This window comes from Ceratotherium simum, chromosome 10, assembly GCF_057802395.1.
Source record: "Ceratotherium simum simum isolate JZ-2026a chromosome 10, ASM5780239v1, whole genome shotgun sequence".
In the NCBI taxonomy this organism is placed as follows: Eukaryota; Metazoa; Chordata; class Mammalia; order Perissodactyla; family Rhinocerotidae; genus Ceratotherium; species Ceratotherium simum.
Genome location: NC_141909.1, coordinates 57,680,608 through 57,700,288, shown reverse-complemented (window position 1 = coordinate 57,700,288; position 19,681 = coordinate 57,680,608). Strand labels below are relative to the sequence as shown.

The 19,681-nt window shown below is 33.5% G+C and overlaps 1 protein-coding gene across 6 annotated transcripts in view; it reads left to right on the top strand.

Moving 5' to 3' along the window:
• ZC3H13 (zinc finger CCCH-type containing 13) overlaps positions 1-19,681 on the top strand; it is a 95,997-nt gene that overhangs the window by 3,138 nt on the left and 73,178 nt on the right. For 5 of the 6 annotated variants that reach the window (XM_014789984.2, XM_014789987.2, XM_014789986.2 and 2 more), the window contains exons 2-4: positions 3,398-3,523; positions 3,854-3,963; positions 6,605-6,716. In XM_014789984.2, coding sequence (XP_014645470.1) covers positions 3,407-3,523; positions 3,854-3,963; positions 6,605-6,716 — 339 coding nt within the window. In that variant the 5' untranslated portion in view covers positions 3,398-3,406. The remainder of the gene's footprint in view (positions 1-3,397; positions 3,524-3,853; positions 3,964-6,604; positions 6,717-19,681) is intronic. The other variant, XM_087436049.1, reaches the window with a different exon arrangement.

Sequence of the window (19,681 nt, the reverse complement as noted above, 5' to 3'; positions counted from 1 at the left end):
AAAGAGTAATTTGAAAGTAAAACTGGAGGGAAAACTTTCAAAGTCTCTGAGCTAGGGAAGACTTTAATATTTACATTTTTATCTAATTTTATTGTTTCTAACTTCTATTATATATTTTGAAGTATTTACTTCATATTGAAGCCTATTCAGATATTAATTGGAAAAGTATTTTCCCTCCTCAGTTAAATCTACATTTTATTTGGTTATGATATTTACCTTCCTTTGTGGGCCCAAATTTTTAGATTGAAAATTCTAATTAAGTCACATTAGTTGGTAACATAGTTTTAAATTAATTAATTAATACATATGAGTAAATGCTTTCTTGGTGTGTTGTGAATTATGTGTATATATTTAGACAAATAGGATTTAAAATATTATATTTTATATTCTTTGTAAGCATAAAGCATTTTATCTATGCAAAATCATGAATGTTTCAGTAATAATATTTAGATAACTTATTGTTGATTACTGATAGAAGTTCCTAGATAGATGATCAGAAGAATTCCTCTTCCTTTCAATTAGAAAACTTCAATTCCTATGTTTTCCCTTTTTGCCTCAGATAGATAAATAGATGGAAGGTTTTTTTGTGTGTTTTTTGGGGGCGGGTCTCCCTGTAACCTAGACCTGCTACTCAAACTCAGTGCCATTTTAGGGTAAGATCTGACACTGTTGGACTCTGAGAAAAGAGGAGTACACATCTTTACTTCATTGCTGTTCTTTCCTAAGTTGGAAAACAGTAGCTAGAGGTAAAATTCCTGGGATCATCATTGTGTAGGTGAATTGTGAGTAGTTCTTGATGTCACCTGTAAAAGCAGCTGTGTCTCTGTGGGAAGGAACTTGTTTTAGTGAATACGAGGAGAAGGGTAAGATTGATTGGATCATTAGTCCTTGCTTGATTGTCTTTGACATAGCAGTGCAAACCCTTGGAAATCTTCAAAGCTTACATTAGGGATCTAGGATTAGAGAGAAGCTGTGAGACCCTGCTTTCCAGCAGTGGGTCAGGGGAGCAGAGGAGTGCTGATGGAAGCAACAGGTTACAGAACAGGAGGAGAAACAGTCGAGTTGATACCTGGAGCCCTCAGAACAACAAGAAAGGAGAGGATAGATGACCATTGTTTTAAGTATCATAATAAATAGCTTGTTGCCCCAACTGTGGAAAAAGCTACCCTTGATTTTTTTGTAGGAGGGTGTGTTGGAGTGGGGGCATGTTGGGAATAGGAGTTTTGGGGGCAGAAGAAACCATTTCCATTGCTAGTGGAGGGAAAAATATAAGGTTAGGGTTAGTCTTGAGGCAGTGTGGGGGGATGGTGTACCTGTTTTCCAAGTTCTAGATAAATAATAATAGGTAATAAGGAACTTTTACAACCCATTCAATTTTAAATTTATTAATAAATGTTTTTAAAATTGAATTAGTGAATTGGGATTACAATGTACATCTCTGTATTAATATTTATAGTAAAATATAATGAAACTTTGAAAATTTGTTTTTGTTCTAACTTTTCCTGTATATTTTGTGACATATTTACTTATTGAATCCTGCTCAGTTATGAATTGTATCAAAGTGTTTTCTCAGTTTATCAAAGCTCTACATTTTCTAGAAGATCTGTCTTGGCTCCATTTATCTTGGCTTTTAGTTCTTTATGTTCAGTAAATCAAATGGACATGTGAAATTTTACCAACTTTTCCTCTGTAAATCCACATTTGGGCTGAGAATGAGCCCAAGTAAAGTTAAATCAAAGATTATCTTAAAATACTAACTCCAGTATGTAGGGTTGACTGTATATAGTTCCTTACTTGGAGAACAATTGATACATAACTGATTTTATGTTGTAGCAAATTCTTGGTCATATATGTGACACTCTACCCTACTTATTAAAATTTTGTAATTGATTTAAAGTTATTTTTTAACTGTTTTGTCATTAAAAATTAATTGGTATTAAAATAATGATTACATTTTATATTGAAGAATAAGAAGAATATACATCTTCCCAATTTAAAACTACCATATTGTATCATTTCATCTTTTCTTCTTGGTTCATTCTCTTTGTTCATTTGTCAAAAGTTGTCCTTATTCTTTGGATCCTTTTAAAATGTGACCTGAAAAGAAGTATCTAACTGAACCAAACATTGTTTATAATTTTTTTTTTTTTTTTTAGTTTTTATTTGGTACTACACTGATTTAATTTCCTTTCAAGTGATATGTCTTTACTTTGAAACCACATTAAAGAGCATTTGTGAAGTTTATAGAGACCACTTCTATACCAAATGGAACTTGTACTTCTTTAGTTGTCATGGTTCATTCTAGTAACTTTTGTCTACTAATAAGATTTCAGCTAACTTTTAGATTCTATAAAGTGTGATATGGTTTAGTTCTTTTTTCTTTCTCACAGTTAGGCAGTTCCTCCCCATTTCCCACAGTAGTATGTGTACTCTCTAGGTTATTCTAGGTCTAGAATTTAATATTGTTTCTAATGTATATCATATGACTGTTATCTGATATTTTCTAGTTGAATCACTTGATTATATACTTAGATTAGTTTTCTGTTATGGTTTTAGTTTTTAATGTTTTATTTACTTTTTAAAATATTTTTACAATTTGTCTTTCTTTTTTTTGTTACTAATAATGGTAAAGTAGCCTGATCATTACTTTTAGCACCTTTGACTTTTATGTTCAATGTAGTATAGATTATAGAAACAGCTTCACTTTTTCTAGTTCTATGGCGTGTCCTATTTTGAAAGAAAGTCATTTTATCAACACTGAAATTTTTTTTTTATATTATTGGAAAATACATATCCTTAATTAGACCGTTCTTCTTTGACCTTTAAAGACAAAGAAAACTTTTGAGTAGCATTCATTTTTCTCCCAAACTGATTTTTGGAACATAACTAATGTTGTCATGTAAACTGTATAAAACAATTTCTACTCTCAATAAAATTCTGACCTGATTTTATTTTCCTATTTTCTTTGACATAGCTTTCTTTTCCAGTTAACTAGTTGACGGAGAATTATAGCACTTTTCCTTAAAAGATAGTTACTAAATTTTGAAACAACTTTTATAAGGAACTTAGAAACTAAACATTTTGTAGTGTGTTTTCTGAGGTCGAATGTACTATGAAAACTGTCTGAGTAGAATCTTATTTTTTCATGCTGCAGAAGAAGAAAAATTCTAGCCAACAGATTTCAGAGTGGTTATAAATGCACTAATGTGTGTCTTAGAAGATAGCTTCTGTTTATCTCTGTTTAACGTGTGACCTTTCCTATGCCTTTTTTTCTCCTGAGGAAAATTCTTTGTAATTTTACAATATTATCTAGAATTTTATCTGCTTGTAAGTTATGGGCTCAGTTATTTAAAACTGAAGAATTTTACAGTTTTACCTCTCTCTTTTTTGGTTAAAGTAGTACAAAATGTCTAAAATTAGAAGGAAAGTCACAGTGGAAAATACCAAGACCATATCTGATAGCACATCCCGAAGACCCAGTGTGTTTGAGAGGCTTGGACCCAGCACTGGCAGTACAGCAGAGGTGAGTTGTCATTAGTACAGTCACAGAGGTTCTCTTGCAGTCCTGTTCTTGAAATACTGATTTGTATCATAAAGGTGAACAGGTTGTTGTATTGTAGGAATGTTGGTTCAGTAAATTTTTTAAAATGTGTTTCATAAAAAGGAGTGAAAATGGTGATAGGGTTTATGGGTTTTTCTTTTTTTTTTTCCCCCTGATGTTTTTGTTATTTGGGGAGTAATAGATTAGCTGGAATTTTGATATCATTTGTTTTAACTTTGTCCCACTAGCATCTTTTTTCCGGAAATAAATATGAATAAATATGAAATTCACACAGTAATGTCTGTCTCTTAGACACAGTGCCGTAACTGGCTGAAGACTGGCAACTGCCTCTATGGGAACACGTGTAGATTCGTACATGGCCCTTCACCCCGTGGTAAAGGTTATAGCAGCAATTATAGAAGGTAAATCGAGAACTATGAATTGTTCATATACTATTAGAAGATGGCTTTTGTAATTTATTTAATATAAAAATCTGAAATAAACTATGTATTTGGTCAGATTTTCTGTCTTGGTGGTAGTCTTATCTATACTCAAAGATCAGCAAGATCTTTTTAGCTTGTTAATTTCAAGATTAATAAAATGTTTGCTTTAAAATTAATTTATTTGCTCAATGTTTACTTGGTTTGACAATAGATCTTTTTATAATATATGTATGGCTTACTCCCTCCCCCAATTATATACTAAAGTGCTGCTTAAGACAGTAGAATTTCATGGGTTTATTTTTAGTGAGAGACTGTTTTCAACTCTTAAAATGTTAAAATTTAAATGGGATATAATTTTAGCTTTTTAAGATGTTCTAAATTCAAATCTTAATGACAAAAGATAATCTAATGTAAGCTCTGTAGGGTAAAATGCATTTGCCAAATCCCTTATCACAATGTATTAATGTAAATAAAAATATGTATTTATATGAGGATAAACGTACTGCCTATTTAGAACATCATGTTGCCTTTAATAAAGGCAAGGCTAAATTAAGCTTTTCTAATAAAGACCTTTTATTTTTCTTTTGGTTACCCCATGATGATTTTGTTACAGTGTTTAAAGATGTAACACACACAAACTTTGTCACAAAAACAGTTTAAACTTGATTGGTAAACAACTAATTTACCAGGTCCTAAAATTGGATGTGCTGATTGCTTTGCTGCAGCAACATATGAAAACTGAGCATTAGCATTTGGAGATTTTTTTTTTAATTGGGTGAATTTGTGTGTGTGTGTATAGATTTTGAAGTTTAATAGAATTTAAAATTCAAACCCTTAACATTAGTTGACTTTCTGTTTACTTAAGCGTTGTACATTTTAGTTTACTTGTGATGCTGAATACTCTCTTCTTTTGTATTTAGATTGTCATTTGTCCCTTCTGTTAATGTGGGAAAATTAGTCTTTATAAGTTTAATTACCTATATAAACACATGCTTAGAGAAACTATTTAAATAATTTTAGTGTTTTGTTTATATTATTAATACACTTTTAATACATGCTTTAATTCATCTTTGAAATTTGTTAACTTACTCAAAATTTTTATACAAGAAACAGTTTTGAGGAAAGTGGGCAGAGAAATTTGTCTAAAATGGAAAAAAATAGTGTCATTACTAGACTTAGAATAAAGGATTTTTTAAATAATTTTGCTATTTTGTGCGTGTTTTTCCATCTGATAACTTCTTTTGTATTTGTGTATTTTCTCTTTTTTTGTAGGGAAGAAAAATATAGTTCATAATGTGATTCAAAGATGGAAAGAAAAGCAATGTATTTCAGAAATGCTTATTTAGTCGCAAGACATATAAGTCATTTATTGAGCGTTCACTGTATGTAGAGCACTCTGTTAGGTACTGTTTAGGATAGGAACAAGTTTATAATAAACTGTTTTATTATATCAAGGAAACCAGGGCACATAAGATTTACATGTACATCATACTTATAATTTAAAGCATTTAAGTACTGGTTCTTAATAAGAAGTTCCATTTTAAAGTTCAGCTTTAACTGTTAAAATATTTAATATAGATCTATAAAATGTACATGCAAATGTTAATGAGAACCTTTAAAGTGAGTTAACTGAAATTACTTCTTCACTAACCATGTGATTTGTGTTAATGATTGATAAATTAAAGGAATTGATTTTATTGATTAACTATTACTTGAAATAGATGTGAATATTTATGTGATTTGTTTATATCTTTTAAAAAATATTATATACAGTATTTTTTGGTGGCCAAAGAGGTACTATCATTTCTTAACTTCCATTGCCCTTTTTTAAAAGGGGCTCTAGGAATATTCTTTAAAGGCAGTGCGTTTTTTATTTCTGCTTTGTTTTTCTCAGTTAGTAATGGTGTGAAAATAATTGAACAGCCATTTATCAAATTTCCAGTATAAATTATGAAGCCTTACCAGCGTTGAATATAAATATATGTATTTTTCCTTAATTAAAAAAAAATCCATAGTGGAATATAAAATCACTGTCTGAAATCTTGCTTTGAATCCTTTAAGTATTTTCTATTCTGAAATAATTTCAAATTTAAGAAAAGTTATAGGAATAACACAAAAACTCCTATGTTTGCCTTGATTCTTAATATGCATAAAATATTTTCTCAGTTGTTGATGTTGTAGATGATAATATTATTGCTTTTAGATTAATTTTGCAGTGTTGTGATTTAAAACTTTATCTTCCTACTTTTTGCTTTCAAATATAACTAATATATTTATGTGATTAATACAGAAACAAATTAAGCTTTTCATTACAAATTCCTTTTTTTCAGTTCACATATAGTTTCTTATTCATATCACCAGTACCTGCCACCCTATGGTATTTTAATGTATACGTTTTGATTGGTATTGGGAGAAAACTTGTAAGTGATGCTCATAGTTTTTATATATTAATATTTAAGCTGAAATGAATTATTCTTCTGACCTATAGGAGCTATGGACAGAAAAATTATATTGAGATTTATGAGGTTATTTCTGTAAATATATTCTTATAAAATATTATATAAATATAGATTTTTGTTGTTTTGTTTTGTTTTTTTTGTTCTTGTTTTTTGGTTCAAAGGTCACCAGAAAGACCTACAGGAGATCTTAGAGAAAGAATGAAGAACAAGCGCCAGGATGTGGACACTGAGTCCCAGAAACGAAATACGGAGGATTCATCCTCACCTGTTAGGGTAGGAATGAATTTCCTGAAACAAAGTTGAATATCAGTAGTGATTTATTATTTATGTTCCATTTTAAATATTATCTTGTGTGCTACTTATATGGTAAATGTGTAATATCACATTATCATATGGATAATTATTATATTTATATGGATAATGTAATTTAGAGAAAAAATGTCCTCTGGAAAAACTCCTAATTCTCTGATTGTTTCAGTTCTTAGTGGTAGTTAAGATGAAGGGAATTGGTTGGCAGAGCTCAAGCTGAACTTCGTAGGGTTTCTGTACCTTGGTGGGCATCCTGAGTATCTAAAGCTATTCTTAAGTTTTCAGAATTCAGCTAGCCATCATATCCTGCTTGCTTCCAAGAAAGATTGAAGTGGCTTACAGTAGAACACTTAAATTAAAACAATGACAGAAACTGTACTGGAAAACTTAGGTAAAGGAAAGCACATGTGACCACAAAATTTTGGTGATTTCCTGGCAATGAAGCCAGAAGAGAAACAGAATTTGTACAGAATTTATGATGTAGTTTATTGAATAAAAGAAAACATAGATGTTTTTCAAGAATGGAAGTCTTTCCCAGAGCTATTTTTTTTTTCAAGAAATTTGTCATACTCGTGTGTCTATTTGTAACAGATTTATTCAGATGTAGTTCACATACCATACAATTCACCTATTTAAAGTGTACACTTTGAGGGTTTTTCATATATTCAGAGTCATGCAGCCATCAACACAATCAATTTTAGAACATTTTCATTACCCCCAAAAGAAACTCCATACCCTTTAGCAGTCATCCCCCATACCCCCAAACGACCACCAGCCCTAGGCAACCATTATTCCACTTACTGTCATTGTAGATTTGCCTATTCCAGATATTTCATATAAATGGAATCATACAATATGTAGTTTTTTGTGACTAGCTTCTTTCACTTAGCATAGTGTTTTCAAGGATCATGAAAAATTATAGGATTTATCAGTATTTGATTCCTTGTTTTTGCTGAATAATATTCCAGTGTATTGATATATCACATATTGTTTATCCTTTCATCAGTTGAATCATTCAGTCATTCAGTCAGTTCACTCATTTGGGTTTGCACAGTTGGCTGTTATGGGTAATAATGCTGCTGTGAACATTCATATACAAGTTTTCCTGTGGACATATGTTTTCATTTCTCTTAGGTTTATATTTAGGAGTGGTATTGCTGAGTCATATGGTAACTCTTATGTTTAACCTTTCGAGGAACTGCTAGAATGTTTTCCAAAGCAGCTGCACCATTTTACATTCTTGCCAGCAGTGTATGAGGTTTCCAATTCTCCATGTCCTTGCCAACATTTGTTATCTAACTTTTTGATTATAGCCATCCTAGTGGGTATGAAGTGGTAACCTCATTGTAGTTTTTATTTGCATTTCCCTGACGGCTAATGATGATGAACATCATTTTTTGTGCTTATTGGCCATTTGTATATCTTCTGAGAGATGTTTCTTCAGGTTGTTTGCTCATTTTTTAATTGGGTTGTCTTTTTATTATTGATTTGTAAGAATTCTTTATATATTTTGGATACAAGTCTCTTATATATATGATTTGTAAAAATTTCCTCCCATTCTATGGGTTGTCTTTTCATGTTCTTGATGGTGTGTGTCCTTTAAAGCACAAATGTTTTTAGTTTGGTGAAATCCAATTTATCTGTATTTTTGTTGTTGCTTGTGCTTTTGGTGTCATGTCTAAGAAACCAGTGTCTAAGTCAAGGTCACAGAAATTTATGCTTATGTTTTCTTCAAAGAATCTTAGAGCTTTAGCTCTTACATCTAAATCTTTGATCCTTTTGAGTGAATTTTTATTTATGGTGTGAAGTAAGGGTCCAACCTCATTCTTTTGCATGTGGATATCTAGTTGTCTCGTACTTGTTTTATGAAAGTTATTGAATTGTATAAGCAACAGCCTCTGAAATTTTAAGATATGTAGAAGCTTTCCTGTGGCTTTTTTTGATCCTTGATAAAAATGCTGTGTTGCAGTTTTCTGTTATAGTTTGTAAAGACTTATCTTTGGTGACCTAAAGTAATGCAGTTTTAAGTATGTAGCTTTCTAATGTCTGATAAGATACATAATACCGTTTTGGAAATCTCAGATAGTAGTTCTCAGCAGGAGCTATATATCAAAATTCTTTCAGAGGAGAGAGACTTTTTTTCGAAAGACACATGCAGATACTCTACCCCTGATCTACTGAATTAGAATATCTAGGTAGGGGCTGAGCATATGTATTGCTTTTTGAAGTAACCTGTTGATTCAGAATAATGAATGGACTCTTTCTGGTTTTCTGGTAAATGTTTAACAACAACTCAGGAAAAAAAAGCCATGCTTTGTAGGATTTGCCAATTTCTTTGGTGTAAATACTCCCATCAGGGTCAGTTTCAAGTTACCAAAGTCATACCACTGAATACAGAGTTGGGAAGAGAGACTCAGTTCACACCATTATATAGTAGTCACACACACACACACACGCAAACACACACGAACATACATACATACAATAAATGTAATTAAGCACAAGAGTAAAATGTACTAAAATATTTAGGAAATGAGTTTTGAATAATTATTACCTTTGTTTTTAGTATTATTTGTTTAATTGTTAGTTTATAGAATTTAATTTTTAATTATAGCTGTGTTTAACAATGGCTTGCACAGTTCCTAAAAATTTAACAGTTGGCTCTTATGAGTCAGTGTGAACTGGCTCCAGCACACCGCTAGATGGACTGTAGTTAGTATAAAGGGCAGACATTTGGAATTCATATTCTAAGCACATTACTTTAGGAATTGTTATTTAACTCTACTGTCAGTTTCCTTATCTGTAAAGGAGGTGATAACGATATCGCTGTGTTGCTGTGGAGAAAATATATGTAAAAAAGTAGCATGACTGACTATTCCATGATGACTACTTAGTAAATGGTATGTACTGGTATTAGAATTGCTCTTAGACTTTTATCTCTAACATAAATTGGTTTTAGGCTCTTAATAGGAGATGAACATCAGCATTGTAGATTTAGGTTGTTAACAGATATCTAAGTATAAGTGTGTTATTGATCATAAAGGTGTGTATGTTCAGCATATTAATTTAGTAGACAGTGAAGTTGGCATCTTGTGAGGAAATTTAAAGCCTGATTCTTGCTTTCCCTAGGTGAGAAAGTCCTCCACAGCACTGAGCTTCATGCACATGTAAGGGATAGAGTCACGAGATTCAAGAGCGGTCAGGTTTTAGGGAATTCACTATCCAAACTAAACTGTTGATAAGCTAGGATACCAGGGCATTAATTATTTTGAGTAAACTATCTGGCAGGATAAAAGGTGCTAATCATTTCTATGATACCTTCCTACTGCAATACATGTGACTCTTGATCTTCACATAATGAATTTCTGTGCGAAAATCTGATGTAGTTTAGGTAGGGGCAACTATAGCATAGATAACATAGCATGGCTAAGATAGGATATATGTGATTTTCTGCAGATTAACTGTAAATCCACCCCTTCTCTGCCACTGGTCTCATCTCCAGTGTGTCTGAGTTATGAGGTTGATAATCCCTGATCTTGAGGAGAGACAAATTCATAAATAGATAAATTGTAACTCTGTAGAGTGTGATAATATGTCAGAGAGAGAAGAGCAAAGCACACAATGGAGAGAATAAATAACTGCCTGGGGAACCAGAGAACATTTCACAGAGGGAAGTGACATTTGCACTGGGTGTTGAAGGATAGATGTGGGAGGGGAGGGGTGAAAGTCTAGGAAGAGGCAAAAACCCAACACAATAACAATGAGAAGTTTTAAAAGACTAGTGTGTTTGAGAACCTGTGAAGCTGTGTGGCTAGAGTGTAGGAATTATAGCATATGGGTGTGAGACGAGGGCTGAAGTGATCTATCTTGTTCACCAGTTCACCTCCAGACCCTGAAACTAGTAAGTTCACTTACTGAATAAATGAGAAGCGATTCTGATGTCCAGCCAGTGTTGAGAATCCCTGGTGGTCCCAGGTCTGTGCTGTCCAGTGGGGCTCTTGAACAGACAATGTAGCTAGTCTGAATTAAGATGTCTTGTAAGTGTAAAATACATACTGAATTTCAAAGACTTAGTGCGAAAAAAAGAAAGTCAGATATTTCACTAATAATTTTTTATGTTGATTATATGTTGCATTGAAAATATTTTAGATATATTGGGTTAAATAAAATATATTACCAAAATTTTAATTTTACCTGTTTCTTTTTTCTTTTTAATGTGGCAACAAGAAAATCTAAAATTACATATGCAGCTTGCATTATATTTCTATTGGAAAGGGCTAGTCTGGGTGATCTGAACCAAACTTAACGCAATGGAACTGAATTTAACACAGTGAGAGGCTTATTTGAGGTAGAGTCAATAGGATTTGATGACCAAAAGAATGAGTAGAGGGTAGGTGTTAAGCCTAACTACAGGCTTTCTGTGCATTTAACTAAGATGGAGAGGAGAGAGAGTTGGTTTGTGGTCCCTTTTGTACACTTGGCTCGTATCATCATGGACAACTAACTTTTGGCACTGTTTTCAGTACTTATACTGACATTAATATGCTATTTTAAAACACTTATGAAATAATATATTACATTTTTATGCACTAGATACTTTCAGCCAGTCAGTAGAACTTTTCAAATGCAGTCATTGAATTGTGTTTTCTTCTTCTGTAACAGAGACTTGTTATTTTATGTCTTTTGAGCACAAAGATAAATTAGCTTTGAAAGCAAAATTAAACCCCTGAATGTAGAGTCAGATATGAGGAATATTCAAGCATTTGTTGCATGTGCTGTAGGGCATGCATGTGCTATAGGGAATCCCTGTCTCTTAGGAGAAACTTTGTGGCTGCATTCAAGAGAGGATTAAATAATTCATCCTTGTGGGAGGATATCTAGTTTAGGATTTATTTTATTTTTTTATTTTTATTTTTGTGAGGAAGATCGGCCCTGAGCTAACATCTGCCAATCCTCCTCCTTTTGCTGAGGAGGACTGACCTTGGGCTAACATCCGTGCCCATCTTCCTCCACTTTAGATGGGACGCCGCCACAGCATGGCTTGACAAGCGGTGCGTCGGTGCGCGCCTGGGATCTGAACCGGCAAACCCCTGGCCGCTGCAGCAGAACGTGCGCACCTAACTGCTTACGCCACCCGGCCAGCCCCTAGTTTAGGATTTAGAGATGTACCTTGAGCATCCCTTTGCTCACCTGAAATCTTACCTCAGAGCAAATGGGCAGTGGTCTAAGTTTATTTGTATGTATTGATCTTTTTTTTTTTTTAATCTTTAAAATGGTAAAATATACATAAAATTTACCCTTTAAACATTTTTAGGTGTACAGTGGCATTAAGTACATTCACATTGTTATGCATTCATTATCACCATCCGTCTCTTTTCATGATCTTTGTTTTTAAAGCCTTGAATCTTTGTTAATCTACTCTCCCATATATGAAATTAAAACAATTGGAATAATGTTTCAAGTGTGTGTAATATTTTTAAAAATATTTTTTCTTAACCCATCATTTTAATGACCTCCTCTGGTTCCTATAATAAGTCATTTTGAGAGGTTTTTCTTTTGAGACTTCAAAATGATGTTCCCTTTGCCTTGTCCAGTATTTTTTCAAGTAGCCATTTCCTCCTATTTTCTACCCCACCTCAACATGATGACTTATCTTCAAACAGAGAATGTATTTAGGCTTGATATTTATCTTTACCTCCACTCTGGATCTATTTAAGATGACTACTATTCAAATTACTTTTTCAGATCTCAGTCTATAGCTGAATCTCAAATTGGTTATCGAACTTCCAGCCTATTTCAGGTATCTTATAGGTTGCTATCTATTTTGACTTTGCACACACAATAGATCTTTTCCTACCCTTAATGCCTGGTTCTCTGATATGCTGAATTGAAAACTAATTTCTAACATGAAGCTTCCTGTCTCTGGGAACTATACCTCCCAGAATGTATATACATAGTTATTAGTTTTGCTTCCTTGTCCCCTACCCGGTTCTATTACTGTTCCTCCTACCACCCCCTTGCCCCCAAAAAATCTCCTACCTTGTTCTTTTTCTACGTCTTGATATTTCTAGCTAGATGAGGAAAAGTGACACTGACTAAGGGAGGAGATAGTACTATAGCTGTTAGAAAAAGCTGACTCATGCAGTGGAGGACTTTAAGTTAGAGGGCTTTAACACTTTTACTAACTATCCTGAGTAAACCTCTTGGCCTTGCTTTTTAATTTGTAAAATAAGTGTACCTCCACCAATATGTCACAAGTTATGGTGAGAACCAAGTGAGAACGTACATGTGAAAATTCTTTGGAAAGAATAAAACAGAGTAAATGCAAAATAGGAAGAGTAGACAGTCACCAAATTAAAAATTTAGGAAGCAAATCTCTGTAGGATTAAGTAGAACAAATGAGTTGTTTATTTCAAAGGAAAGGACATAGAGGAGAAGGGTAAGAGTGTAAGTGGAGATACGATATATACTACCTGGTAGAAATCTGATAATGAATGTATAGTACAAGGATAATTATGGTGATTTTTAAATGTAGATAAAAATTTTCATTTCTTATAAAAAGTAAGTTTTTAGCCTGGTATGGTCTTCAAAAGTATTTTTTGATGGCATTAAAAGGAGTTGTTCCAATTACTAAACCTTGCCATAAAACAACCATTTATTATGTTCATAGATTCTGTCAGGAAATCAGAAAGGGCAGAGTAGGCATGGCTTATCTCTTCCTTGATGTCTGGGACCTCAGCTAAACTGCTGGAATGCTGGAGGCTGGAATCATTTGAAGATTTGTTCACTCACACTTTTGGTTGTTAATGCTGGCAGTCAGCTGGAGGCCTCAGTTCCTCTCCTTGTGGGCCTCTTTGTGTGGGCCGCATGGGCTTTCTCATAGCCTAATGGCTGGGAAAGAGAGAGAGGTAAACTCTGGGTGCTAGGTGTGCTTGTTCCTACTGGGGTGACATTTGTTTCAGGCTGTCTCAGCTGACAGAGCAAAGAAATACATGTGTATATACTAACTGGTGTATATACAAACATATCTATAAATATTACTAGTAACCATATATACCTATATTAAGCTAATCATGAGTTCTTATTGATGTCTCCAACTCTAATACAGTACCACTGTTATTATTTTTTTGCACAAATGTTTCTTCCCTAGCTTGTGGGAGATCTTTATATTAGATCTGAGCTCTTTTCACAAATGTACTTTATTGTGATATAATTCGAAAACAATGAAATGCATTCATTTTAAGTGTACCATTTGAGTCTTGACAAATGTACACACCTGTATAACCACCATGACAATCAAAATATAGGACATTTTCATCAACCCAGAACATATCTTCTTGTCCTTTTGTAGTTAGTCCCCTCTGAAACCCAGCTCCTGACAACCTCTGATCTGTCACTATAGTAGAATGAGATAATATATATTCTTGTGTCTTGGTTCCTTTAGCATGATGTTTTTGAAATTTAGCCATGTTGTTGTGTGTGTCAGTAGTTTGTTCCCTTTTTGCTGACTAGTGTCCTACTCTGTGGAGATATCAAAATTTGTTTATCCGTTCCCCAGATAATGCACATTAGGGTTGTTTCTAGTTTTTGGTTATTATGAATAAAGCTGGTATGAACATTTGTGTACAAGTCTTTGTGTGGACATATGTTTTCTGTGGGTAAATACTTAAGAGTGGAATTGCTAGGTCATATGGTATGTATATTTTTAACTTTATAAGAAACTGCTAAACAGTTTTCCAAAGTGGTGGTTCTATTTTACATCTCTACCCACAGTGTATGAGAGGTTCAGTTCCTTTACATTCTTGCCAATTGTTGGTCTTTTTCATTTTAGCCATTCTAGTCGGTATGTACTGGTTTTACTTTGCGTTTCTTGATGATTAGTGATATTGAGCATCTTTTCATGAGTTTATCGGCCATTTGTATATTTTTGTGAAGTGTCTGTTTACATCTTTTGCTGATAAGTTCGATTATTTGTCTTAATTCGGATTTGTGGTTGTTATACGTTCTGAATACCAAACATTTGTAAGATATATGTATTGCAAATATGTTTTCCCAGTGTATGACTTGCCTTTTCTTTTTCTTTGTAGTGTCTTTCAAAATATCTTTTAATTTTGATGAAGTCCAATTATATCCTGTGTTATTTTGACACAACCCCAGTAATCCTTGATAGTTTGTTTCTGTTAAGATAAGATGTTCCCAGCTCATTGTGTATATTTTATACCCTATACCTGGAATCAGCCATTTTTCCCTACAGCCCTGGTTCTTTTATGGGGAGATGGTGTTTCAGGACCACTACTTGGAAGCTTATTGCCACTAGATTAGTTGTTTTTAAGGCTTTTCATTGGGCATACCTAGGAAATACATATGTATCTTCTCTTTGAAAACACAAACAAACATGAGTTCTACTAATTCAAATTTAGAATTGCAGGACTTTTACCTAATTCTTTGACTTTATAGTTGTATCCCTTTTATGCTGAAAGTTTTGGTCCCTGTTGACACTCATTTGTATTATCTTATGTTTAATAGTTCCAGAAGAACGATTAACAATAGTATTACTAATAATATGATTACTGAGAACAGTTTAAGATTTCTTTGTGGTTCTTAGGTTATATCCTGTTAGGGAGATATCTGTGAAATCTGTCTGTTAGGAATATATAATCAAATTATTGTATTTTAAGTTACTTCAAACAGTTCTGAATGTGGTTAAACCACAAAATTGATACATAGTTGGGTTGATTTATTTCATTTTGATTTTAGTTTTAGAGGTTTCTTTTTTCTTTTTGATTTAATTTTGTTTTTTAATTATATAGAAGCTTTGCATGGTTTCAAAGTTAAATCTGCAAAACAGGTTACATTCAGAAAAGTCTACCTTTTCTCTCTTGATCGCTACCATATTCCTTATAGGTAACCACTTTTTATTAGTTTTTGGATTATCCTGCCACTTTAAAATATACACATGCATATGCACATATATGTGATATATACATATATACACAAATTAGTATTTATGTAGGCGTATGTCTTCTTTTTTCTTAGATAAAAGATAGCATACTGTATACATTTGTCTTTACCTAGCTTTTTTTTACTTAACACTATATCCCGCAGACCATTCCATAGCAATATGTAGAGATATTTCTTATGCCTTTTATATTTACATAATATTTCATTGTGTGAATGTGCTGTACATTATTTTACCAGTCTTCTATTGGCAGACATTTTTCTTTTCTTTCTTTTTTTTTTTTGTTGTGAGAAAGATTGGCCCCGAACTAATATTTGTTGCTAATCTTCCTCTTTTTGCTTGAGGAAGATTGTCCCTGAGCTACTATCCATGCCAGTCTTCCTCTATTTTGTATGTGGGATGCCACCACAGTGTGGCTTGATGGACAGTGTGTAGGTCTGTGCCTGGGATCTGAACCCATGAACCCCAGGCTGCCGAAGCAGAGTGCATGACCTTAACCACTACGCCACGGGGCCAGCCCCCCAAAGTGGCACATTTCTTAAAATCAGTGAACCTGTATGGACACATCATTATCATCCAAAGTCCATACTTTACATTAGGGTTTATTCTTGGTGTTGTACATTCTTTGGGATTGGACTAATGTAAAATCACGTGTCTGGGGCCGGCCCTATGGCTTGGTGGTTAAGTGTGCGCTCTGCAATGCTGGTGGCCCGGGTTCGGATCCTGGGTGCGCATCAAGGCACCACTTCTCCGTCCATCCTGAGGCCGAGTCCCACATACAGCAACTAGAAGGATGTGCAGCTATGACATACAACTTTCTACTGGGGCTTTGGGGGGAAAAAATAAAATAAATAAAATCTTTAAAAAAATTAAATAAATAAATAAAATCACGTGTCTACCATTATAGTATACAGAATAGTTTCACTGCCCTGAAAATCCTCTGTGCCTATTCATTCTTCTTTCCTCCCATCTCCTGGCAACCACTGATCCTTTTACTGTCTCCATAGTTTTGCCTTTTTCAGAATGTTGTATTGTAGGAATCGTACAGTATGTAGCCTTTTTAGATTGGCTTCTTTCACTTATTAATATACATTTAAGGTTCTGCCATGTCTGTTTATGGCTTGATAGCTCATTTCTTTTTATCACTGACTAATATTCCTGGAAGTACCACAGTTTATCTGTTCATCTGTTGAAGGACATCTTGCTTGCTTCCGAGCTTTGGCAATTATGAACAAAGCTGCTATAAATATCTGTGTGCAGGTTTTTGTGTGGACACAAATTTTCAGTTCATTTAGGCAAATACCAAGGAATGACACAATTGTAGGATTGTATGGTATAAATATGTTTAGTTTTGTAAGAAACTGCCAAACTGTCTTACCACGTGGCTTTATCATTTTGCATTCCCACCAGCAATGAATGAGAGTTCCTATTGCTCCACATTCTCTCTAGCATTTGATATTGTCAATGTTCCAGATTTTGGCCATTCTAATAGGTGTGTAGTGGTCTTTCATTGTTGTTTTAATTTGCATGTCCCTGATGACTTATGATGTTAATCATCTTTTCATATATTTATTTGCTATCTGTATATCATCTTTGGTGAGGTGTCTGTTCAGGTCTTTTGCCCATTTTAAAATCAGGTTAGTTGTTTTCTTGTTGAGTTTTAACAGTTATTTGTATATTTTGAATAAGAATCTTTTATCAGATGTGTCTTTTGCAAATATTTTCTTCCATTCCGTGGCTTGTCTCCTCATTCTTTTGACAGTATCTTTCACAGAGTGGAAGTTTATAGTTTTAATGAAGTCCAGTTTATTGATTCTTTCTTTCATGGATTTTGCTTTTGGTGTTTTATCTAAAAAGTAATCGACATACCCACGGTCATCTAGATATTATTCTGTGTTATCTTCTAGGAGTTTTATAGTTTGGCATTTTATATTTAGGTCTACGATCCATTTTGAGTTAATTTTTGCGAAGAGCATAAGATCTGTGTCTAGATTCATTTTTTTGCGTGTGGGTGTCCAATTGTTCTGGCACCATTTGTTGAAAAGACTATTGTTTCTCCATTGTATTGCTTTTGCTCCTGTGTCAAAGATCAGTTGACTGTGTTTGTGTGGGTTTATTTCTGGGCTCTTTGTTGTACTGATCTTTTGTCTGTTCTTTCACCAATTACACAATATCATGATTACTGTAGCTTTTTAATAAGTCCTGAAGTCAAGTAGTACCAGTCCTCCAACTTTGTTCTTCTTCGATATTGTGTTGGCTGTCCTGGGTCTTTTGCCTCTCTGTATAAATTTTAGAATCAGTTTGTTGATATTCACCAAATAGCTTGCTGGGATTTTGATTGGGATTATGGTCATGTACCGCATAGCAACATTTGAGTCAATGACAGACCACATATATGACAGGAGTCCTGTAAGATTAGTACTATATAGCCTAGGTCTATACTAGGCTATACCATCTAGGTTTGTGTAAGTACACTGATGTTTGCACAATGACAATCACCTAAGCACCCATTTCTCAGAATGTATCCCCGTTGTTAGGTGACGCATGACAGTACAATGAATCAATCAGGTCAAGAAGAACTGACATCTTGACAATATTTAGTCTTCCTAGCAGACATTGTATGATTTCCGTTCTTTTAAAAGTGTGTTTTCTGGTCCAGAATGTGGTCTGTCTTGGTGAATGTTCCGTATGAGCTTGAGACGAGTGTGTATTCTACTGTCATTGGATGAAGTAGTTTGTAGATGTCAGGTATATCTAGTAGATTGATGATGCTTTTGAGTTCAACTATGTTCTTACTGATTTTCTGCCTGCTAGATCTGTCCATTTCTGATAGAGGGGTGTTAAAGTCTCCAACTGTGATAGTGGATCATGTATTTCTCCTTGCAGTTATATCAGTTTTTACCTCACATATTTTGATACTCTGTTTTTAGGTGCATATGTATTAAGGATTGTTATGTCTTCTTGAAGAATTGACCCCTTTATCATTATGTAATGCCCCTTTTTCTCCCTGGTAACTTTCCTTGCTGTGAAGTCCCCTCTGTTTGAAATTAATAGCTACTGTCACTCTCTTTTGATTAGTATTAGCACAGTCTGTCTTTCTCCATCCCTTTCCTTTTAATCTATATGTGTCTTTATATTTAAAGTTGGTTTCTCATAGACAACACATAGTTGAGTCTTGTTTTTTGATCCACTCTGACAATCTTTCCATTTTAATTGGTGCATTTAGTCCATTGATGTTTAAAGTAATTATTGGTATAGTTGAATTTCTATCTACTATATTTATTACTGTTTTCTATTCGTTACCCTTGTTCGTTGTTCACTTTTTGTGCCTCTTATGGTTTGAATTGAACATTTTATATTATACCATTTTTTTCTCCTTTCTTAGCATATCAGTTATACTTGTTATTTTTACTTTTTTTAGTTGTTGCCCTAGAGTTTGCGGTGTACATTTACAGCTAATTCAAGCCTGCTTTCAAATAACATTATAGTGCTTCACAGGTAGTCCAAGTACCTTATAATAATAAAATATTCCTCCTGCTTTGTTCTGGAATATCTTAAGTGGTGTTGGGATTTTCTGCTCTTTAAAAGTTTGGTAGAATTCCTATGTGAAACTGAGTATGGTAGTATTTTATGAAGGAGTTCTTGACTTTATTTTTTTTCGAAATTAGTAGACTTGATTTTGTTGAAGTCAGTTTTGGCAAATTGTGTTTTTCTAGAAAACAGTTTCATCTAGATTTTTAAACTTGTTCGCATAGAGTTGTGTGAAGAAATCTCATGTTTTTCTTCACTTTTCTCTGTTCTAATGGCTATTTTCACTTTGTCATAGCTGATTTTGAATACTTCTTCATTAGGTTAGCCAGTGGTTTATTTTCAAAGAATTGAATTTTGAGTGTATGTATTAGTTCTTTCTTTCTCTTTTCTAACACATTTATTTCTGTTTTTTCTTTATTAATTCCTTCTTTGGTTTACT